The sequence below is a fragment of the Calliphora vicina genome, chromosome 3 (assembly GCF_958450345.1).
Source record: "Calliphora vicina chromosome 3, idCalVici1.1, whole genome shotgun sequence".
Taxonomy (NCBI): Eukaryota; Metazoa; Arthropoda; class Insecta; order Diptera; family Calliphoridae; genus Calliphora; species Calliphora vicina.
The window spans coordinates 68780474-68806576 of NC_088782.1; the positions used below are offsets into that span (position 1 = coordinate 68780474).

The following is a 26103-nucleotide window of genomic DNA, read 5'->3' on the forward strand; positions in this document are numbered from 1 at the left end:
ATGCAAAGCTCTGGTAAGTTCGTGGGAATTGGTTGAAACTTCACTATTGGCCTTTTTTTAAAGTTTTCAAGTTCTTTGCCAATTTCTCCTAAAAATGATTTTAATGGTAGTAATTGTAATTGTTCTGTTTCTTCACAATCAGACTGATAATATTCCAATTCAGATGCACTGCTCAATATAAGTAACTGGCTACTTATAGCCATTTGTGTAACCGTTCTCTGGTATGTTATCAAAATTCGTTCTCTTGCAGGTATTTTTTTGTTTTTTAATGCAAGTACATTTCAGAAAATGTTTTCACTTACATGCCGAAATATCAAACAAAGTCTTGCTTTCACAAAGGATCTTTTCCAACTTTTCTTTAACAATTTTCGGGTGAGACTTTAAAAGATTTTTACATTTTAAATGATATGTTCGTATCATAACCTTCATTCGTCTAACAGATACTGAAGGTATTGACAATTTCTCCCATATGTAGTATATCAGTTTTCCAATAATGATGGCTTTTACTATTTCTTTATATGTTGGCTCTTTTTTAGTTTCCCTCTCATATTTAATGCTAAGTACGGTCCAATCATAAAATTTAATAAGATCTGCATAGGTTGGCAATATATGATTTTTTAAATCACACAAAACACCAAAATAATTGACACTTCCAACTATTCCACTTCTCAGATTATGAAAACCAAATAAATAATAGCACTTTTCCTCCCCTAATCTATCGAAATATGTAGAAAACTCAATTTTTAGGGTATTTGTATAAAAAAAGTAATATGTACATACGTGTTCTACTGAAATGTAACAGTAAGATCCGGATTAGAATGGTAAAATTTTATATTGGTATCGGTAGTTAATATTATTTCGCATAAAAATTTATTATTAATGTGATGTAAAAAATTTACTCTTTCCAAAAATTCAATTGCGATCCGGAGGCAGTAAAAATTAAAACAATGCAATAAAATTTTAGATACATATTAGCTAGTAGCTACACCATTTGGCATATTTTTATCTCTGAGCCTTTCAAAAATTTTAGAAAAAAAAATTTCAGGGACATAACTGTTATAACCAATATTGGAAAAAATCCTGAAATAATTGTTTATCAAGAATTTTTGAAAAATGGTCTCTGAATAACAGTTAAAAATAACCAATATTATTTTGGTCTTTGATAAACATTATAAACGATTTTTATTTTATTTGGTCTTCAATAACAATTATGAAAGATTTTTATTTTTTTAGGTCTTTAATAACCATTAAAAAAGACTTTTATTTTTTTAGGTCTTTGATAACTATTATTAAAGATTTTTATTTTTTTTGGTCTTCCGTAAACATTACGAGTACCAACAAATTTTTTTGGTCGCATGGACCTGGTTTTCTTGTATTTTAAAATAGACAGAGAAAGATAAATCGGTTCAGAATTACATAAGAATCAAGAATATTTATGATTATAAACAGTTTTCTTTTAAAATGTGCAATATGTGGGAGCTATGACTAATTATGGACCAATCGGCATAAAATTAAGTGACATGTCTTCGGTATATATAAAACTTATTTGTGCTAAATTTTATTTGAATACCAACTTTTTTAAGAAATCTATACTCGTTAAAATGGTATTCGGAAGTGGGCCTTGTATGGGAGCTATGACTAATTATGGACCAATCGTCACAAAATTTAGTAGTGAGAGTTCGACTTATATAAAACTTATTTGTGCTGAATTTGGTTTGGATATCTATATAACTAAGATATTTATGAGGGATTATCTATTTTCAGATAGGACAATCGTATGGGGGCTAGGAGAAATAATAGACCGATTCTAACCAAATTCAATAGACTTCGATCTTGGGGCACTATACGCTATATCACTATGGTGGTGTAGGGTATAAATATTTGTAATGGCTGTAGTCTATCGAAGACCAAAAAAATAAAATTTTTTTATAATGGTTATCAAAGACCAAAAAAATAAAAATCATTCATAATGGTTATTGAAGACCAAAAAAAATAAAAATCTTTCATAATGGTTATCAGAGACCGAAATAAATAAAAATCTTTCATAATGGTTATCAAAGACCTAAAATAATTAAAATTTTTCATAATGGTTATCATAGACTAAATTTTTTTTGAGTTATTTATAATTGTTATTACGGGACCTATTTTTTTGCAGTTATTTTTTCTATAACCAATTGCTTATTTTAAAAAAAATAACAATTATTTCGGGTCCCTGAAAAATTTTGACCCACCCTATTATGTATAGACTATGATTACATTCAAACTAAATTCGAAAAATAAAGTAGTAACAATGTGTTAGCAAAAACTGAAAAAAAAATACAAAAAGCATTATCAAACATAAAATTGAGTTGGACTATTATATCAAGTGTCAAAATAATACAAACCAACTCCACGAAATTGTCTAAAACTAAATTCATACAAAGTTAAAAAATCCAAATGAGAAATATTAAACACAACAACTACATTTGTAATACATAAATCTATCTTCTATATATATAAAAATGAAATGGTCCATGTATGTAATGTCATCACGTGAGAACGGCTGGAGCGATTTGGCTGATTTTTTTTATTCGATTCGAAATTTTCAGGAGATGGTTTGTAAAGATAAAAAATTCAAAAATTCCGGGTAAAACTCGGAAATTCTTGTTTTTGTGAGTCCAGTCAACTGTAATAAAAAAGCTCCCTAAAGTATGCAGTACAAATTTAGATATTTTATTTGCAAATAAATAAGAATAGGCTGGTGTGAGTGGCTTGGAGAAACTTGAAGAACTAACATTAGTAAATGCTACCGGGCGAAGCCGGGGCGATCAACTAGTTAAATATAAAAAGTAGCATGCAAAACGTAAATATCACTTAATTAACTTGTAAACAAATTCTTTTGCACTATAATGTTCTGTGTGTAGCCCTAATACTAAATAGTATTTTGATTTTCTGCCTTAAACTTTATCAATTATGCATTAAGTTGATTTCATAAGGTTATTTATTATTTTACAAATTTGTAGGGCGTTTACCCAATAACCACAAATTATTATAATACATATGTATACAAATTTGGGAAAAATAAAACAATAGTTTTTATATAAAAGCTTAAAATTTTTCGCAAAATCATAACAGTTAGTGAAAAGTCGTCAAAGTCTGCAAAATGTCTGAGGATCTAAATAAAATGTTATATAAGAAAAGTTTGGAAAATAAAAAAATATTAAAACCATTGGTATGGATTTCATTGTCCGTTGGTTGCAACATTAAATATGCAGCGCAATTTAAAGATCCAGTGAAGCTGTAAGTTAATTTCTAAATATACATACATACGTATAATGGCATTGATTTAAGGACATTTAGATCTCTACTAGTTCTACATTTTTATACCCTCCACCACCATAAGTGGTGAATGAGGGTATATATAAGTTTGTCATTCCGTGTGTAACATTGAGAAGTATTCATCCGTCTGTCCGTCTGTCTGTCCGTCTGTGTAAAACACGCTCACGTCCAAAATACGCAAAGAAAATTAGTAGAGTTACACGAAAAATGTTTATTATTGCCCTAAGCAGTTTGGTATTGAAAATCGGCGAAATCGGTATAGTGGAACCAAAGTTATGAATTAAAATGTGGGACAATCTCAAAAATAATTTTCACATATTTTTGGACATTTTTTGTAAATATATTGCAGCTAATATCATAAAATTTTGCACTAGTTACTTTTATGATAATGAGTAACTCTGGTGAAAATTATAAGAATCGGTCCATGATTTCTCCTAGCCCCCATACAAATTTCTTCCCGAAATATGGTTCTATGGTCTATAAATGCCTACAGAATAGGAATATCCATATAAAATTCAGCAAAAATAAGTTTCGTGGTAAAAAAAGTTATATTACAAAATTTTTCGTGGAGCGGCTCATATTTGACCATAGCCCCCTTTAAAGTACACTTCCGAAAATCTCTTAAATTAGCATAAATATCTTATAAATGTCGCTATCAAGTTGAAATTACACATAAATAATGCCCATATATACAAAAATCGATGTACCTAATTCTATGAAGATCGGCCGATAAGTGGTTATAGCTCCCATATAAGGACCACTTCCGAAAAACACAATAACCTACATAAATATCTAAAAAATATTAATATCAAAACAAAATTTCACACACATCCGTAGTTTATATTTAGAAATCATAGTACTGGATTTTGTGAATATCGGTCCATATTTGACCATAGCTTACATATAAGGTCCACTTCCAAAAATCAGTTAAGTACTCATAAATCTCTTATAAATACATTTATCATGCTAAAATTCGACATAAATTATATTCATATATATATAGATATCAATGTACCAAATTTTATGCAGATTGGCCGATAATTGGTCATAGCTCCCCTATAAGGCCAATTTCCGAAAAAAGATATTAACCATAAAAATATTAAAAACATATCGATATCAAAATGATATTACGCACAGATTAGTAATTTGTATCCAGTAATCATACTTTTGGATTTTGTGAATATCGGTCCATATTTAACCATAGCTCCCATATAAGGTCCACTCCCGAAAATCACTAAAATCCTCATAAATTTCTTACAAATATAGTTATCAGGTTGGAATTCGAAACAAATTTATGCAATATATACAAAAATCGGTGTACCAAATTTTATGATGATAGGTCCATAATTGGTCATAGCCTCCATATAAGAACCACTTCAGGAAAAAACTTTAACCTGCACAAATATCCAAAAAATCTATACTGAACCAAAATTTTACACCGATCAGTAATTTGTATCCAAGAATCGTACTACAAGGTTTTTTAAATATTGGTCCATAATTCGGCATAGCTCGCATATAAAGTCCACTCTTGTTAATAGCGTTGTTTATATGAAATTCAACAAAAATAGCTCTCAAATACTTGGGACCATAATAGGTCATAGTATCCATATATTAAACCAAAATAGTACAAAGATCAGTAATTTGTATTCAAAAATTATAATACTTAATTTTGTGAATATTATTGGTCCATAATAGGTCATAGCTCCCATATAAGTCCCACAACCAAATATTTTGAAATTTGTCTAAATATATTTGTATACCCTTTTTATACTCTGTTTCTTCACTTGAGGTTAAAAGGGTAAAGTGTTAATCCAAACGTATTAACTAATTAATAAGTACATATATAAATTGTTAAATTTCATACGTTCTAATAGGAATTTCAGTTATAAATAGTTGAATTAGATACAATTTATTGTATATTTGAAATAAAATATCTTCTGCGTAAACTAGTCTTTCTAACTATTGTTATATTATTTAGGTGGAGGATATTTAAGATTCGGCACGGCCGAATATAATACTCTTACTTGTTAGTTTGTGTAGTTTTAAAATAAATTATAATTCAAAAGCCGTACGAAAGGATTAAATGTTGGCATTAAGATGATTGGTAGGTGGGCTAAATAAAATTATGGCCTGACTGTAAGAAATTTCAACAAGGGCTAAGAAAAATCCCACATTATAAAGAAATTCTTAAGGAACTCGTTAAATAATTGTTTATTTTTAAGAATATTAAAGTTTGAGCTGTTGTTTCAAAATAATTTCAACTGATAAAATATCTTTACTCTTTTACTTAAAGAATAAGTTTAACCTTGTTCATATTATCATTTCTTGGTTTGGGCGGCCAATACTATTACATTTATGAGAATCGTTCTAAATCTATACTGGTATACACAGATGTAAGTTTAATATACAAATATCTAATAGGTTCATAACAAAATGCAATAATTTCCCTTTTCTAATTTTTTAGATAAACAAATAGATTTAATTAAAGACAGTAGGATATATATTTTGGAAATTATACAATTTTGGTATTGAATTACAGTAAAATTATTGAAATATAATGTGGTTTTTAACAATGGTTACATTACATAGGTTTCAACATGTGGAATTTAATTCAGTCAAAAAAAAAAACTAAAAACTTAAAAAGTGGAATTATGTATTGCATTTTGTTATGGACCTCATAATACATAATAACTTTTTCATTTCAGGCCATTTGTACATCCTTTCAAACATGGATTTCATTTAGCAAATTATTTCATTTTGTTTTTAATCAACACAAATTTTACAAACTGGTGCAAATTGCACAAAATTCGGAAATTTTACAAAATATGGAGATATTTAAACTGAGTATGAGTTATACTATTTATTGAAAAACTTATAATCCAAATTTATTATTTTTGTATGTAGCACTAAGTTCTATATTTAGTAAATGTTTAAATACTCCCCCTTGTTCTGTAAATCGGATGTTTTCAAAATGGAGTGATTTTAAAAAAATTGATTGTCTGCAAATCTCTCGATATTGTTTATTGAAACTGGTTTGTTTACTCGAAAGTAAAACGAGTAAATCATGTGGATTGGATTTACGAAGGCGCGCAAATAAGTCTGTGAATTTTACAATTTCCGGCTTCTTAACTGACGACGCTGCTTCTGTCCACAGCCATCTGTCTGAATAATCTGCGTCATTTAGTTTGTCTTTGACAGCTATTGATACCAGACTACAGCGTGACTTGACACCGTTTCTGTCAACAGTAGGGTATTCATTCGACTAATGATCGTTCGATTAATCGAACTTACGAATAATTATTCGAACAATTTAAAAATGGCCATTTTCGAATAACGAATAATTCGAACAATTTTATGTAGAATAATCGAATAAAACGAATAAATGTTCATATATGGGGCATTTCACGTCAAGTGAACCAACTTTTGAAATCGATGTCTTCCGATCGCGATGAAATTCCATTTTTTTAAAAAAAGTCAACAAAGTTTTTGATTTTGCAAAAAAATTCAAAAATTTTAAATCTTGAGTTACAAAATATTTTTTTTGATAGATATCCCACTTGCATCCCACTAAGCGACCATATAGGTCGCTTAGGAAAAGACCTAAGCTTTCTTAAAAAAAATAAAAAAAAAATAAAAAGGGCCCATTTTGAAAAAAAAGTCAAAAATATTTTTGATTTAAAAAAAAAAAATCAAAAATATTTTATTAAATTTTTTTAATTTTTTTTTTCGAAAGATTGCATAAATAGCTATCTAAACTATTTGGGACACATTTTGCTAAGAACAATAGGTAATAAGTTATATGGATAAAAAAAAACACCTGTTTGGCCAAAATGTCAAATTTTGACCTCCTATAACTCAGAGAGTTCTTGACCGATCTTGTTGAAAAATGGTGTCCGAATTACTATCGAATAGAACTAACATTGGTGCAAATTTCATCGCGATCGGAAGACATCGATTTCAAAAGTTGGTTCACTTGACTTGAAATGCCCCATATATATAAATTTATTAATTGCTTAAAATTTTTCATAATTTTGTTTGTTTAGCTCCTTCCGATAGCTCCTTCTATAAATATGTAAATATTACTGCAAGAAGTTACAATTCTAAAAACAAATCTTTCAAAATTTTTAACTTAGGACTTGAATCAATGAAAATAAAAGGTACGGAAGGAAATATTTGTTATTTAGCTGGCGAAATATTAGAAGAATCGCAATTAATAATCAAAATATTAACTTAGATTAAAGTGGAGTTGAATGTGATGGAGAATGTGATTTTGAAACGGTCGTCGAAAGTGATATTGAGGAAGACATTTATAATGATTACATTGAAATAGATGAAGGCCATAATCTTAAAATATATGTATATACATAAGTGATGTTATTAATCGCGTACATAATAATTGTTGCAAAATATTTAATAAATCGAATCACACATTGGAGTGACAGCCGATTTTTTTTTAGATTTCAAAGAGTGCCGGGGGGAATATTGTGACACTAGGCCTAAATGTTAAGTGCTGAAAATTTGAGCCAAATCGGCCAACGATTTCTGGACGCGCATCGAGGTCAAAGTTCAGATATATGCAAAATTATACTATTTATATGGAATAAATAGGTGAAACTCGTTAAATTTCTGCATTGTTATGTATAGATTTATTTATATTAATGAATATTACATTAAAATTTTTTTTTGGAAGTTAACCATGCATCTCCTTTGGGTCAAAATGACCCAAAAAACTGTATTATCGCCAATATTAAATGCAAATTTTTCAGATATTTTAAAAATTTTGCTACTAAATAAATACTTTTGCAATTGAATGCCAAAGAATCGAAATGTTTACGTAATTATCGTTGTAATGAGATATAAATGACAAAATTTGGTTAAAAAATGTTAAAGTTATTACAAATTCGCCAGACCATTAACGTGTTTCAGAAAATTCTGAAATTTGTTTAACCAAATTTTTAAAAATATGAAAATGGAGATTTGAAACAGCCGTTAAAAAAAAAATTTTGTCATTTATATCTCATTACAACGATAATTACGTACACATTTCGATTCTTTTGCATTCAATTGCAATATTAATTATTTAATAGCAAAATTTTTAAAATATCTGAAAAATTTGCCTTTTTTCCGAATTTTGGCGATAATACAGTTTTTGGAACATTTTGACCCAAAGGAGATGCAGTGTTAACTTCCAAAAAAAATTTTTTAATGTAATATTCATTAATATAAATAAATCTATACATTTCTAGAAAACAATGCAGAAATTTAACGAGTTTCACCTATTTATTCCATATAAATAGTAAAATTTTGAATAAATCTGAACTTTGATCTCGATGCGCGTCCAGAAATCGTTGACCGATTTGGCTCAAATTTTAACAAAAAAAATTTTCCATACAACTGATTGTCACTCTAATGTACATATATATAAATTAAACATTTATGATCGATAAAGTCCAATTTCGGTAGGACATTTGTATGGGGGCTACGTAAAATAATGGACCGATCGTTATTTATAATTTGGTGACATGAATATATAAAACTTATTTGGAGCGAAATTTGGTTAGACACATATATAAGTTAAACATTTATGAACGATAAAGTCCATTTTCGGGAGAACATTTGTATGGGGGCTAGGTGCAATAATGGACCAATTTTAGCCACTTTCAATAGTATATGTACCAAATTTGATCGAAATATCTTCAAAATTGCAACCTGTACTTTGCGCACAAGGTTTGCATGGACAGCCAGCCAGGCGGACATCTTTTAATCGACTCTGAAAGTGATTCTGAGACGATCGGTATAGACTAAAATTTTTGGGCGTTACAAGTATCTGCACAAACGCATTATACCCTCTCCACTATGGTGGTGTAGGGTATAAAAATCACGATGTGCTGTTTGTCGATTGTGGAAGCCATAGGCATCTCACATGGCTTAGTGGTTTCAATTTAGAATGATGGATGCCGCGTTTTCTCACAATTGATTGCAATCGTGTAACAACTTCGCAGGAGTGTTAGGAGTTGTTCAACCACAATATGGACGAGTTTTTGCAACGTTTCGTAATCACAACATTGCTGAGCACAACAGCAGTAAAAACAGTGGGTTTCATCGACAAATCTTATTTTATGGAAGGGTTAACAAAATTTGGAGAAACTTTGGACAAAGTGTAGGAGCCTATGCAGAAAAATTAAATGATTTTATATCCAGTCACTGACTTATTGACCAGCCCTCGTATGTGAATTCGTTTAAAAACGAAAACCATACTCGGATTCAGTTTGCAGAACAGAGGGAGTATTTTCTAAACAAGTGTTCTAGAATTCTTTCTTTCTTTTCAAATAACTAGATATTTTCAACAAAAAACGAATAACCCGAGAGATTCAGTCAATTCTTCAAGACTCGTGGCTGGATATTAAACGTCAATTAAATTTCTATACGATCAGTGTATTTGGCATTGTGGGCTGGTATTATTTCAGTTGTTTAGCTGTTAATATCTACAATACATATACCCATTCAAGTCCCACAGAATTTGAATTATTATTTCGTAAGTTCTAATAGAAATTAATTACACGTGTATAATGACATACATATGTACCTACATATTAATGTTAAAAGGTCGTATCTAAAATTTTATTTTTTAATCGCTTATTTTAATAAAAATTTAATGAAATTAATCTCAAAGTTAATCTTCTGAAAACTTAAATACGTCCTTTCAATATTTAACTAAATGTAAAAGTACATACATACATATGTATGTATAATAAAATTTGTTCTATATAAAAGCATTTCAAGCCTCATTTCCTATGTGGCGTGATAAAGGCATAAAATTCCCATATTATTTTATAACATATATAATAAGCGGCTCTGAAACTCATATATCGGGAATGTGTATGTATACTTATACTTATATATTTTAAATCTTATTTATATGATTTATTTTTATAGCTGCTGTAAGCTTTGCCGGTTTTTACATTGTCACCTGTTTGCATGCCTTGGCTTTGTTGAAAATTCTACGCCGACTTATTGCTTATTCGACCACCGAAAATGTTTTACCTCAAGAACGTGCTAAATTCATATTGGCCTGGGCTAAATTACATCAGCAGATCTATGAGTGAGATATGAAAAGTTTACAATTGGGGTATTCACACGGTCTGATATTAGTCATATTGTCATAATGTCCTAATATATTATAATAGTCGTTGTTGTGTTTTAAACAAAAAAAAAGTATTATTTTATAATAAAACAATAAACATATGTAGTTCAAACCCAATAAGCACCCGAAAAATTTAAATTCAAGTATTGGAAATTTTATTGGAATTCAACTTGAATTTCAGCCCCTTTTTCAAGCATTTTTAACGTTATAAAATGTTCAAACTTATTTGGAAATTTTTCTTTTCTTGTCAAACAAATAATAAAAACGAATGAAATATTTTAAAAACAGAAGAACTAATATAAAAATGTTCACTGTTAATAAGTAAAATTAAAGTACATAAGCAAGTCCATTAGCAAAACATATGTAAGTAAAATCTAAATATGTTATTAAAAGAAAAAGATACACATTATATTCTTTATTTTTTCCGACTTCCCGCAGAATGTTACATCTCCTTCTATATCCCAACAATTTCCAAAAATGTCTACAGATGAAATGAACCTACATACATATATTTGGCTTCTAAAGAAGATTTCGATAATGCTAAAAAATAGTGAAGCTTACATGAATCATACTTTTAAATGTAAATTTATTCCGATTTCAGTTTAAATAACTTTAATGTACGTATAGTTTTGCAAAACAAAAATAATAAAAACCAAATTTGTTGTTGAATTTAAGCTTGAATTCTACTATTTTTCGACTTGTATTGAACTATAATTCAAGGGTTGAATTAAACTATATTTCAAAGCTTTAATTCAAGTATATTTTCGATTTGTATTTCACTGTAATTCAAGGCTGGAATTCAACTATATTAACATTGTAATGTTCGACTTGAATTCAAGTTTCCTTTTCACTGGAGAATGCTATTGAAATCAAGTATAATACAACTGTATTTCAACCCTTAAAGCTTGAATGTATGACTGGAATTCAACTTGTTTTACACTTGAATTCCAGTAAAAATGCTTATTGGGAAAAGTCTTATTAGTTTATAACTTTTGTGTTTGAAACACAACAAAAATTTGTTTAAACTATCATAATATCGAGCCCTTAGAGCCAAATTAACGTAAGCGACATTTTAAATTTTTTTTTTATAGCAGAAATTAAAATTCTATGAACCGACTGATGTTTTAGCGTTCTCAGAATATCAAAATTGTTAATAACTTCAAAAATATAGGGGGTAAGATTTTATCGTAAGTGAATGTTTATATTTTACAGTAAACAAATTTTATCGTAAGCAACACACAGTGATATAGACAAAAAAAAGGAAATAAATCTGTAACTTCTAAATGGTTAGATTGGTTTGAATAAAATTTTACATGCGCAAAGAAGAAGTGTTGTCGAGCTTAAGTTTTGAATGTGGAGCTCATGGGCCCACCAGGGGCGCCGACAGGGTCCCCAAAGTAGCACACTTCGGGTATGTTTGGTTTGATTTCCGATTTCAAAAAAATACACATATAGAATCTTCTCATCGAGAACTACAAAAAACCACGTCGTATTTATCAATTATCTCTTATAGCTTAGGAGATATTCGCATGTGAAAATTAAATTTTCAACATTTTTACCCACTATAGTTTTGTGATAACAGCGTATCCAAATATATCCCGATTTTCCCCAGTTTTCCTTTATTGGACTAACAACATATGTATGTGTCAAATAGAAAAAGAATCGTTTTAAAATAATGACTAAGTCCAAAGTTATATGCATTTGAATTTAAAAAAATTTAAAACGGCGATTTTTAGCAAATTTTTTGGGAAAAAATAACTTTTTTTCTTTTTAAGTTATCGCAAAAAATTTCTAAGAGGAAGTATAAGGAATTTATACTTTCTGAAATTTAAGTCTTCATAAAATATTTTAAAGGAAAACAAATTTCAAAATAGTTGTTACCGAGGGAACCAGGTAACCTTTCAAAAAACACCTATTTTTTATGTAAAATAAAACTTTAGGGCAAAAATTCTCAAATCGCATATTCGATATCAAAATATTGTAACCGACTTTAGGTGGCTCAATATGTTTCTAATTATTTTGCAAAGGGTCCCGATAACCCCAACCCTGGTATGGATATTATAGCCAAAAAACTAAAAATAACCATTTTTGGAATTTTTCAACACTTTTTTGGGAATTACGGGATTGCTGATAATAAATTTCGAAATTCGTTTTTATTTTTCCATTTCAAATAGAAAAATCTACATAACTGTGAAATTTCATTAAAAAGTAATTACAAATGAAAATTTGATTTCAATTCGAAACATTTTTATCTATGCAAAAATTCAATAAAAAAATTTTTTTGTCATATTTTTCAATAAAGTATTCAATGAATTTTTAATTGTCAAATAGACAAATAGCTTGAACGAAATTATATTATATCGCATCATAACATTTTTAATTCTATGTATAAATTTCAAAATAATTAATAAAATCTCCTGTTAAATTTGTGTTTTGTCGCTTACGATAATTTGGCGCTAAGGGCTCGATATATTAGGACATTATGACAATATGACCAAATAGTAGACCGTGTGAATACCACAAATAAATAACTACTATTTTATTAAGAATTTGTTTCCTTTACAGATATTTCTACCAGATAAATTCTTTATATTATATACACAGTGTACCCCTTTTTCTTGTCAGTATGTTGGTAATATGTTTGTTAATATTTCAGGGCAGTGTTGGATTGGTTAGTTCACTTCACTCTTACTTATAAATGAAAATATTAAATTAATATTTTTATTTCTAGGGTTCTGATGTTGATGTTGTTATAAAAATGTTTCTTTATTTTTCTGCTGCTGGTTTTGAGGTGTCGATGTTTTGCTTTAATGGCCAACGTTTAACATCTGAGGTAAGATGTTGTAAGATTTTCAGTTCGATGTAAAAAGATAAGCCAGATTTGTAAAAACCACTTTATAAATATGTATATAGGTAATTCCAAAATATTTCAACACGAAAATAGAGTTTTATATTTCTCTCTTTATTGATCTTGTATTCCTCTCTTAAATATGCATTTTATGGCATATAAATCAAGCCAATATCGTTCATATTTTATAGCCCTCTAAAGTTGGACAACTCGTACGTTTTTTTGAAAAATTAGCAATGTTCAGGATGTGATGATTTTGGAATGTGTTATTCGATTTTAACAAATATGGAGGCCACGTCCACTAATATGTCCACTTATCAAATATATCTGCAAATATGTGACCAAAGGCAGGAAATCCAGTTCCAGGTACACCATCGGAGATGCTGTGCTTTTGTCAAATGCTCTTCGAACATTGTTACCTCAACACTGCAAGCCATCCAAACCGATTAATTTGTGGAGCAAATAGAAAAATGCCAAGTGTGATCCAATTTATAATCTTCGCTACCTTCTTCACCGCAGAATTACTGTAGAAGAACCACGCAAACGAAAAGATCCACCTCAATGCTTAAACTGCCAGGAATTCGGTCACACCAAAATTATTGTAAGCTCCCAGCAGTATGTGTAATCTGTGGTGATCTCCATTAAACTTCCGAGTGCACAAAATCTAAACACGACCCAAGCTACAAAAAATGTAGCAACTGTGGTGGTAACCACACCGCAAATTACAGGGGATGTACCGTCTTTATACAGATAAAGCGCAACGCTCCTAATAAACACGTTTATCGGCGTTTTCAGTCAAGTCATTTGACTTATCAAAAAATAATAATATCACCACACAACATAGGCCCTCTGATCAAACAAATAACAACTACGCCAACCCACTCCCTAATCCTACAAACAACATGTCGTATGCTCAAGCCGCTCAATCAAGTAGAATTCCCTTTGTACAATTGGACGCTCACAAAATCCCAGAATCTCAAACTAATAAAGAATATTCACAGAAATTGCCCTTAGAAAGCTCAATAGCGCTTCTGATACAAACTATGAACAACTTTATATCAAATAAGTCATGATGCAGGAACTGTTAAGAAACCAGGGTATCAAGCATTCGCCTATAAACAATGAACCAGTTAAGAATATGTTACTGGAATGCAAACGGCTTAAGCCAACACAAATTAGAAGTAGAAAGTTTTCTAAAGTCTCAAACTATTGACATATTGCTGGTTTCTGAAACGCATTTCGTCTTTTATCCAATAAAAAAACTATTAAAAACAAGTAAGAGTGCTATATTCGGCTATGCCGAATCTTATATACCCTTCACCTTTGTTGTGGATGCATTATTATTTTTTATAATTAGTATATATGTAGGTATGTATGTACATTGCCCACTTTCAGCGTACAGCATCCTAAATTTATCAAGAACACAAAAAACAACAACAACGCCAAACGAAACAGAACACCAAAAGAAAAAACAAAAACAAAATACGCAAGGCAATGAAACCAACACACATCCAAACATACGTTTAATTGTATAAAAAACAACAACAACGCCAAAAGAAACAAAACACAAAAGAAAAACAAAATACGCAAAGCATGCACATTCAAACATACGATTTGTTGATTTTTTGTCAAAAAAACCAACACACAACCAAACAAACGTTTAGTTGTATAAAAAACAACAACAACGCCAAAAGAAACAAAACACAAAAAAAAAAACAAAATACGCATAGCTTGCACATCCAACCATACGTTTTGTTGTTTTTTGTCAAAGCATGCAATACATTGTGTTTTTTGATGAAATTTTCAGAGGTTGTCTCGGATTTTTGCTCATATCTCCGTTATTTAAGGACGGATTTTGCTGATTTTAAATAGCAAAATTCTCGAAAGTATGTCTGACAGAATTGTTGAAGATTTGGATCCCGGAGATATCTGGGGCCTTCAGAAAATTGATTTCAACAGACAGACAGACGGACAGACAGACAGACAGACAGACAGACAGACAGACAGACAGACAGACAGACAGACAGACAGACAGACAGACAGACAGACAGACAGACAGACAGACAGACAGACAGACAGACAGACAGACAGACAGACAGACAGACAGACAGACAGACAGACAGACAGACAGACAGACAGACAGACAGACAGACAGACAGACAGACAGACAGACAGACAGACAGACAGACAGACAGACAGACAGACAGACAGACAGACAGACGGACATGGCTTAATCGACTCCGCTATCTATAAGGATCCAGAATATATATACTTTATAGGGTCGGAAATGAAAAATGTAGAAATTACAAACGGAATGACAAACTTATATATACCCTTCTCACGAAGCTGAAGGGTATAAAAATATATATACTGAAATATCATTGGATAAAAGACGAAATGCGATAGGATTTGATTTTAGACCTCTGGTTTCTTCTTAAAATTTTCTGTAGAATGCGTTTCTGCTATACGATTTTTCGTGAAAAAAATCGACATACTGGTGAAAAACCGTACTTTAGTATAAAAAAGTGTTTATTTTAAATAGCTTCTTAAGAATACTATTGCATCTGGAACGAATTTTCTTTTTTTTGGACATATGCTGCTGCCGAAAAACATCTTTCACATTGGCAAACCCGTTTGCAAATACTTATAACAAATCTGCAAGTATTTTCCTCTTGTTCCTTCAGAAATAAAATGATGTATTTCTTTTGCAAGTTGAAAATCTACATTATAATTTGGTTTCGTTATTGTTATTTGGGGTTTTTACATTTATTAATAATATCTTTTAGCCTTTTAGCAATCGAAATATCAATTTCAATTTCATTTGAAGAGGATTTAAATTGAGTTTTGTTAGATAACTTACAAAAAAAGTTGAAGAATTGATTTTCTAGAGCCCCACTCAAGGAAAACCAAAAATACCGTTTTCCTTTATTAACTATATTGTAGCAGGAGTTGAGCTTATCAACTTTGCTGAACATCACTTTGCGATATTCGGGCATGTAGAATGTCAAAATGAATGAAAAAGCCACACAAAAATGACAATTTCCCCTATTTATTTATGAAAAACGGGATTTGGAAAATCCCGAAAACCCCGGGATTTAAAATTAAAAAATCCCGGGCTTCGGGATTTCGAAAATCCCGAAAACACCGGGATCGGCCACAAACATCACCATACCTTCTCTATACTGTCCCCCAAGACACAAAATAACAGATGATCAATTCATAACGTTTTACAAAACTCTAGGCAACAAATTTATAGCGGCAGGAGATTACAACGCAAAGCACACGTTCTGGGGCTCACGACTCAAAACTCCTAAGGGCAAACAACTATTTAAAGCTAGGACAAACAGCTAAAGGCATATTTGGAAGGCCACAACAAAATCCACGGATTATAGCCACCAAAAAACTTAAAAATCCAACTATACACGAATCTGCTATTCGTTATATCGATGGTCCCATAAAGATGAAGCCGGAGTTTTTGCCGATCACCTCGAAAGAGTGTTTACGCCTAATATTTCTAGCTCAGTCATTACTTTACCAGCTATTGAAGACCTTGTAGTTTCCCCAATGAAAATTCGATTCTCGTCCTTAACATCAGCGATCAAAAAACTGAAAACAAATAAAGCCCCTGGCATGGACAAAATTTCAGGAAACATGATTCGCGAGCTACCAACATCTGCACTTAAAATAGTTTTATTAATTTTCAATTCCATCTTGCGAACTGGTTTCTACCCTAAATCATGGAAAATATCAGAAATAATTATGATTCCTAAGCCAGGTAAGGACGTTTGTCAAGTGTCATCTTATCGCCCGATAAGCCTACTTTCAATATTTAAACGCATTGACCCCATATCTAAACGACCACCACATCATTCCCGTTCATCAGTTTGGATTCCGTAAGGTTCATGGCACCATAGAACAGGTTCATCGCATAGTTACTCTTATTAGAAAGGCTTTGGAGGACAAACACTATTGCTCATCACTCTTCATAGACATTTCTCAAGCCTTTGACAAAGTCTGGCATGACGGGCTTTTATATAAAATAGGCTCCTTATTACCCCAAAATACCCACAAGTTACTGCGGAATTATTTATTAGATCGTTTATTTGTAGTAAAGTATAAAGACCACACCTCAGAATCAAGACAAATCGCAGCAGGAGTTCCGCAAGGCAGTATACTTGGTCCTCTCATGTATATAGTTTATACTTCAGATATGCCCACAAATAACCTGATACATACGTCAACTTTTGCAGACGATACAGCGTTTATAAGCGTAAACATTAAACTTAAAACATTACAACTCCAGTGGCTCCTTTGTTCCCATTCTGCTCTTAACCTAAACTACAAGGTTCTACTCTACAAAGCTATTATTAAGCCAATATGAACCTATGGTATCCAACTATGGGGAACAGCTTCTGCTTCTAATAAAGAAAAATTACAAAGACAATAAAATAAAACATTGCGACTAATTACTGGTGACCCGTGGTATATTAGTAACGCGAATATTCATAAGGACCTTAACATTCCATTTGTTCGCGACGAAATAAAAACCTTATGCTCCAGATATGTACGAAAACTGGCAACTCATCCAAATCCTCTTGCACAGGATCTACGATATTATAATGGACATACTCGACTCAAGCGGGTAGACACATTGGCCCTCGCAGAACAGCATGAAAGATGAACACTTTACGCAACGAAAAATGGATTTTCTGTTGCAATGACAATAGACCCAGAAGTTATTAGTTAATTTAAGATTTTAATACTTATTGTTATTTTCTCTAATAAGAAAGATCCAGTAAATAAAAATAAAATCCAAAAAAATAAAAAGTGTGATGCAACAAACGTTCCACTGTTGAATCGAAAAAAAATGCGTACGATATTCTTATGAAAGTTGTGAAAGATGGAACTGGAGGGATTTTTTTTGGATGCTTCCGGTAGAACTGGAAAACATATCTGATCGTGTTGATTTTGGCAACGATACGCTCTCAGTATGATATTGCATTTGCTGGAAATAATCAACTGAAAGTCGGATCGGTAATCATAATATTACCAAACATAAACTAACCACATCTTTGCAATGGGAGGATTGTCCATCAGCCACATAAAAATCTTGACCCGGATGTTGTGAAAAGATAAATTTTATTATCCATCACACAACAGGTGTATTTTTTTTATGAAATTTTACCTCACTCGTTCTTTTGCTTCTAAGTTCTTTACCGCATTGCGATTACGACTTCAACCCAGCATTAGTCCCCTTTTACAAAGCAGAAATTGAAAGGCAGACAGACGAAGTTTGTGGGCGAGGGGTTGAAGAGGTAGAGTGTGTATTACACAGGTTTAGGTTAGTTCAAAAGAGAATGAGAAAAATGTCTGCCTATCAATTTCTGCATTGTAAAAGGGGACTTAGTTTTGGCTCTGCGCACAAAAGAAGCATAGCATTTGACTTTACGAGCTGCTTTTCTGATAGAAGTGTTTGGTGGTCTTCGAAAGAGTTTTTCGACTTCTTTTGCCTTACCAATATCTGTTACACCTTCTTTTCTTCCTGATCCAAATTTCTTTCCAATATTCAAATCTTCCTAATACTGTTTAATGGTTTTGGAAACAGTATGACGATAAACATTCAGATCGTTTATATTTTTTTTTTTTGAAAGTTCATATTGGTATTGTTTGAAACGTTTTAAATACTTTTTTGACCGAAATAACAATTGAAAATTAATGATTTAGAAAAGATAATATAATATAGAAAAGATAATATATAATAGCCTAATTCACAATCTTGTGTAAATGGTCTTGCATCATTTTATATGCATTGCATTTTTACTCTATACTAAAAACCCAGCAGTTAAGCAAGTACTCAATGTATCCCTTGTAGACAGTAATTGTCACTAATGTCTGATCACTTGGCCGACTCCAATTTACATATTTTGGTCATTTGCTACGTATGTATGTGCTCTTTGTAGTGCAGAGAGAAAACAATTGGTTACTTTATACATTCCAGGTAATCTAGCTTGAAGACAATTGTCACTTAAGTGTCTCTAAGTAATCTAGAGTGAACGTTTTGTGAGTTATTCGTACAAACTGGTTTTTACAAATTGTGTTGATATAGTTTTCATACAATTGATTTAATTTTTGCCTAAATATACTGAGAGCCCATTTACAATAGCGTGAAGTCAATAGTCACTTTAGTGTCTCTTAGTACCCTATAGGGAAGTCTCTTTAAACGTTTATTTTGTACTGCACTTTAGAAAGTAGTTATTTTACACACCAAAAGCAATCGATTGGAGAGTTGTCGACGGATGATTTGTTTACAAGTAATCGTTTATTGGAATGTCTATGATATGCCATTTTAGCTGACTATTTGAGGTCAATTAGCAGCCGTACATATTAAAATAACTAGTTACGTAGCTGACCAAGTAATATAGCTAGTAATGTAACTGGCGCTATGTAACCAGTATGTGAATCCAATGCGTTGACTACTTTGGACCAGCTATCGGACAGTATCAATGTAATCAAAAATGGTTAATTGACACCCTGCTTAGGACATGCACGTGTTAAAATAAATAGTCACGTAGCTATTGAAATAACTAGTTCGGGACTGTCCCGTAGAACTGCTGGGAAATTATGCAGAAATACACCATTGCATAAATTTGCAATACAAGTGATAAAAATAAGTTGTCATTTCCCAATAGCCCCAAAAATTCGAGCAAATGTAATTATGTTTTAAACTTGAAAAATATTTGAAAAATTAATTATTTTTCAAACAAAAAACACATTGAGAATGCTATTGAAATAAAGTGTAATACAAGTGAAATTCAATTGCTTGACTATAATTCAAGGCTTGAATTACACTTGCATTCAACTTGAATTCCAGTAAAAATGCTTATTGGTTTCTAATGTAATAATTTGTATAGATTTATTAATTTTATTATTTATATATTGTTATTAAATGAATTAAATTTCATATAACTGTAAAATACTTAACCAATGTGATCGCATCTTTAGACCATTGATCATGATCACTTAAAATCATCTTCCTTATTACAGAGTGAACGACTGCCTGTAGCTCTATACAACAGTAAATGGTATGAAGAAAATGCTGAATTTAAATTCATTACACGCATGATGTTAATGAGAACCAATCGTACAATTGCCATGCAAGTGGGGGGCTTCACCACAATGTCTCTGGTCACTCTCTTGGGGGTAAGTTCAAAGAAGGGCAAAACAGAACAAACATTTTTGTATTTATTATACTCTTCACCATGGTAATTCCGTTGGTAATTTCTACATTTTGTATTTGCTACCCCATAAAGTATACATGGGGCATTTCATGTCAAGTGAACCAACTTTTGAAATCGATGTCTTCCGATCGGGATGAAATTTGCACCAAGGTTAGTTCTATTGGATAGTAACTCAGACACAATTTTTCAACAAGATCGGAACTTTTTTTCAAAAAAAAAGGTAAAAAATTGTATGTCTTGAGTTACAAAATATTTATTTTGATAGATATCCCACTCCCAACACACTAAGCGACCAAATAGGTGTTCAAGGAAAATATATAAGCTTTATTTTAAGAAAAAAGGGCCCATTTAAAAAAAAAGTCAAAAAAGTTTTTGATTTCGGAAAAAAAATATTAAAAATTTTTTATTTTTTTTTTAAATATTTTTTTTGAAAGATTGAAGAAAAAGCTATCTAAACTATTTGGGACACATTTTGCTAAGAAAAATAGGTAATAAGTTACATGGATAAACTTTGACCCCCTCTAACTCAGAGAGTTCTCGACCGATCTTTTTGAAAAATCGGATGACATCGATTTTAAAAGTTGGTTCACTTGACATGCAATGTCCCACATATATTCTAGATTGTTATTGATACTTACGTACATCAATATATCCGATATAGTTCCGCTCCGTTTGCTATGAAAAATCGAGAAAATCGGTCCTCAAATGGCTGAGATATAACAAAAAGCATTTTTGATCTATATCTGGATTAATAAGTCAATAATATAGATATAGATACGGATATCTAATTATAGGTATTTCAAAGAGCTTTTCAACGACGTATATAACGGCATAGTAATTCGGACCTACAATGGGTCAAAATCGGGAAAAAAATATTTTCAATCTTTATCTTATAGTACACTTTGGTGAAGGGTATATAAGCTTCGGCACAGACGAATATAGCTTTCTTACATCTTACTTATTTATATTCTTATTTTAGATATTGCGTTCCAGTTTTTCGTATTGCCTGTTGCTGCGTGAATTCAACACCTAATAAAAAAATGGCCTACCTAAAGTTTTAAATGAATACAGAACAAATTTCAAAAATACATCAAAAAATTTATTTTAAAAAAATCTTTTATCATACTTAAACGAGAAATTTCCTTTTAAAATTACATAATTTGCAAAATGTTCAGGAAATTTTCGAATTATTTAAATTTAAATATTGGCACATAAACGTACATTACAAAAAAATAAATGACACATTGTTCAGGTGAAACTAAGTATTTATGTATATCGAGTTCGAAATAATGTGTTGTAGATTTAGAATTGTAGTGTATTTAATTAACAAAAAATAAAGTAGAAAATGCATGAAAGTAAACTTAAATTTAATTTAATTATTATTCGAATAGAAAGTATCGTTTCACATGTCACTTTAATTAATTAATTAATACATACAATGAATATATGACGATTACATTTAAAACAGGAAAAGGCAGTTAGTTAGTTTAGAGTTGTTGCAAGGATATACAGATTCCTTATCTTAAGGCACTTTGTTGTTATTCTTCTCTTTCTAGTTACTATTTCTTAATAAAGCTTAATAATGATTTTAACTAAATACGAATTATTATATTTTGTTATTTGTTTGTTTGTTTGTTTGTTTTGTGTTTGTTTAACCTAAAAATAAAATGTTTGTTCTGGCTTTTTCACAATTGCATTCGATATTTCTGCTGATGTTTCAGTTTGTTTTTTTAATTTTATAGGTGGTAATTGGTAGTAGTCTGTGATATGGCCATTACACCTTTTAGGGTTCCAGTCTACTTCTGGAGAAACAGTTGGCAGGCAAAGCTTCCGATATTAGACGAACATTAAGAACTTCCTGTTGCAGATCTATTAGTTCTTTTTCGTATTTTTCTACAGTTTTCTTTTGGATATTGCGCATTTCGCGGAATTTCTCAATGCGACCAGTTAAATTGGCACGACTCACATCCAATTCAACTGCATCCAAACGTTTTTCTGCAAGGAAAACCAAAATTAAATCAAATTTTTTTAATAGCTCTTCTTGTTTCTAACTTACCCAGTTTATCCAAATCGGCTGTGTTAATGTCTTTAAGATTAATTAATTCTTCCTTAATATCATCAAGCTCATTGACAGCTTTATCGATTTGTTTTTTAGCTTCTTCGGTATCGGCCTTGGCTTGACCCACCTAAAAGTTAAACAAATTTTTTGTAATTGAATCTAAATTTCCAAATATATGGGAAAATCTACAAACCTTTCGTTTGGCATCATCTACCAAATTGTCGTCTTTACTGGAGGATTCCTCCAGTTTACCAATATCGATTTCAGTGACTTTAACACGATGGTTTAATTGATCGGCTTCGTCTCTTAATTTGCGAGCACTGACTTTTGTCTCATTGGCACGTTTGCGTATAAATTCGGCATCCTATTTAAATATTTATTTAAAGTTATTCTAATTAATTTGCTTTATGAAATCATTTTACCTTTGATGCTTGTTCGGCATACTTTTGTTGTGCTTCCTGGGCATTCATTTTGGCTTCTTTGGCATTTTTATTGGCTCCATCCAAAGCTTCCTCGGCTTGTCTAATTAAATTCTCTGCCTTTTCAATTTCTTGCTCTATACTGGGCACTGTTTGTAAAGCCAAATCTGCTTTTTCGGAAGATCTTTGCACATCCGATTGGAAACCTTTTGCACATTAAGAAAAGTATAAAATATCTGAGATTTCCTTAAAATTTCAAAGCTTTAACTTACCAGCCAAAGTGTGATAGGTGTTATTAGCCTCCTTCAAGGTATTGTCACCTTGTTCTACGGCCTTAGTAGCCTTGTCGAAAGCATCTTGAGCTCTCTTCAACAAATCAATATCATCCAATTTTTGTTGGTTAGCTCTGGAAATTCATATAAAATCATTAGTAATTGTTATGTGTTACTTCATTAAGCAGAAAAGAACTTTTACCTTTCTAACATTATATCAGCCAAACTAATTTCTTCTTCAAAGTCTCCGAAAAGTTCACCATTACTATTGGAAATATCATTGACTTGTTGCAACAGCTCATCGGCTTGTTTGTTGGCCAGCGAAGCTTCTTCCTTGAATTTCTTAATATCGATTTCGGGTACAGTCAAACCAGAAACATCATTCAATAAACTCAAGGCCGCATCATAAACCTCATTGGCCTTGCGCAAAGCTTCCTTGGTAGTTTGGGTGGCAGTACCCAAACCTTGTTTAACCGTCTCCAATTCCAAACGTACCTCTGTTCTCAATTCATCGCTAACCTTCTGTTGCAAATTAATGGCACTCTTGGCCAATTCATAAGCCTTTTCTACCGCATCATTAGCATCCTTGGCATTTTTCAAATCAAATTGGGCTTCCGATTCCAAGCGGTCAGCCAAAGCTCTGGCTTCGCGTGAGATATCCGAAATTTGATCAGACTGCACACCGAATTCAACTGATTTATTTTGAGCCTTAGCCAAAGCCTGCTCACCTTCATCGTGCAGCAAGTCCAAAGCGTTTTTCAGATCCGTTTTGGCCGCCTGTATTATATCTTGAGCAATAGTATGATTATGTTTAGCCTTTTCAATCTCATCGTTGGCGGAGTCTTGCAAAGTATCAGCGCCATCTAAATGTCTATTAATGCTTTCCAAACGTTTGTGCAGCTCATTTAATACTTCGACATACGTTTTGCCACTATCACCAGCTCCATATTTGGCATCGTTCAACAAAATATCAACCTTCTCTTGTACCGTCTTCAACTTAGCCTCAAATTCGCCATCGTTGGTTACAGGAGTGCGAGCAATTTCATCCAAAGTTGAGCTTAAGTTCTTCAATTTAGCTCTGTGCTCATTAGCGGCATCTTGCACAAGATTGTAGCAATCGGGACAATCGATACAGCCCAAATGACGATCGTATTTGTTCTCCTTGCAACGATCACAACGTCTGCCTTCCACATTGTCATTACAGGGACACTGACCATTTTGGTCGCACTGGAAGCCCTTTGAACCACTCTCATCACATTCACAAGTTTTGCAGCCTTCGGAGGAGAAGCCATAATGATACACATCACATTGATCACAGTGCAAGCCCACAACACCAGGTTTACAGAAACATTGGCCAGTCGAACGGTCGCAGGTGGAATTATACGATCCAATAGGATCACACATACAGTTTTCACAACCATTACCAGACATAATATTGAAATAGCCTGGTTGACATTCCCCACAATCACGGCCAATAACACTTGGTTTACAATGACACTGGCCAGTGACTTGGTCACACTGTGAAATACCATCATTGTTTTGTTCGGTACCAGGAGGATAACAACTGCAACGATCGCATTGGCCATGAGGTAAAGCCAGAGGATCACCGAAATGTCCTGGCAGACATTCATCACAATATTTGCCAGCTGTATTGTGAATACACTTGAGACATTCACCGGACGTGCGGTTGCAATTACCCACAGCATTAGGATCTACATTGCCGTTACAATCGCAAGACTTGCAGGTTTGTACTTCGCCATATAAACCGGTTGGATCGCCATAAAAGCCATCTGAACATTGTTCACAACGGGCTCCGAAGTAACCCACAGGACACTCGGTACAGATGACAGTATCGCCATTGATTTGCATACAGGCACCATCATTGGGACAGGGGCAACGTTTGCAGTCATAGGGAGTACTACCCAAAGCATTGCCATAATAGCCCTTGGCACACTGGTCACAATTATCGCCGGTGGTATTGTGTTGACAAATACAACGACCAGTTTCGGAATCACAAATTTCAGCATGACCGTTGCAATCACAAGGAATGCAGGGCATAAATGGACCACCTCTGGCCGGACTGTGGCGATAACCAGGAGCACAAGACTCACAGAATTGACCCAAGTAACCTTCGGGACAAGTACATTGCTCAATCCAGGTAGCAGGATGACCAGCAGCACCTCTGTGGGCCGTTTGCAATTCCACATCATCCAAAATGGCCTCTCCTTGTTTAGAGTAAGTACCACGAATCTTAATGGCCGTCAGATTGGAGAGTATAGAAAGGAAACCTCTGGCCGATTGACTAGGTTGCCATTGGTAGTCACGATGTTCATGCAGGCGGAAGGTATATTCCTTAACATCATTATCGGGCATACCATTGCCTTGGGCAAATATGGGCAATGAAATTTTAGTGCCAGCACCTTCCAGAATAATATCACTGGCACTAGTGCTGGGTGCAATCTGACCCACCAATTGTAATTTGAACTTCAAATCACGATTATAAGAAGCTCTTTGATCACCCAAGAAACGTTCGGGAGCTTGGAAGTACACATACTCATTGCCATGGGCCGTAGTGCCAATACTATGACTATATTGGTTATACTTGATGTCGATATCTTGTGTGTACAAATCCACAGCACTCCAGCGTTCTTTGTGCTTATTGAAATTGGAAGTTGTTGAAACTACGGAATAACCAGGAGCTGTTTGACACTCGGAGGTGTGGCCATAACAGAAACAGGGTGTACAACCAAAACGATTTGTCATATCTAGATTAAAGAAGCCAGGTTTACATCTGCAAACAAAATA

At 32.3% G+C, this 26103-nt stretch overlaps 2 protein-coding genes across 2 annotated transcripts in view; one reads left to right on the forward strand and one right to left on the reverse strand.

The window, feature by feature from the left end:
• On the forward strand, positions 1–21908 carry LOC135955516 (odorant receptor 63a-like). The gene is made up of 11 exons (XM_065505866.1): positions 1–13; positions 3126–3279; positions 5612–5711; positions 6024–6162; positions 9656–9853; positions 10093–10197; positions 10255–10420; positions 13028–13133; positions 13194–13295; positions 20355–20510; positions 21528–21908. The coding sequence occupies exons 1-11, from the start codon at positions 1–3 to the stop codon at positions 21579–21581; spliced, it is 1293 nt and encodes a 430-aa protein (XP_065361938.1). The 3' UTR covers positions 21582–21908.
• LanB2 (laminin subunit gamma-1) overlaps positions 21626–26103 on the reverse strand; it is a 16763-nt gene continuing 12285 nt past the window's right edge. Inside the window, exons 7-12 of the mRNA XM_065506234.1 lie at positions 23501–26089; positions 23299–23432; positions 23030–23232; positions 22801–22971; positions 22605–22734; positions 21626–22543 (exon numbers count right to left, since the gene is read on the reverse strand). Of these exons, the coding sequence (XP_065362306.1) occupies positions 22332–22543; positions 22605–22734; positions 22801–22971; positions 23030–23232; positions 23299–23432; positions 23501–26089 (3439 nt within the window). The 3' untranslated portion in view covers positions 21626–22331. The remainder of the gene's footprint in view (positions 22544–22604; positions 22735–22800; positions 22972–23029; positions 23233–23298; positions 23433–23500; positions 26090–26103) is intronic.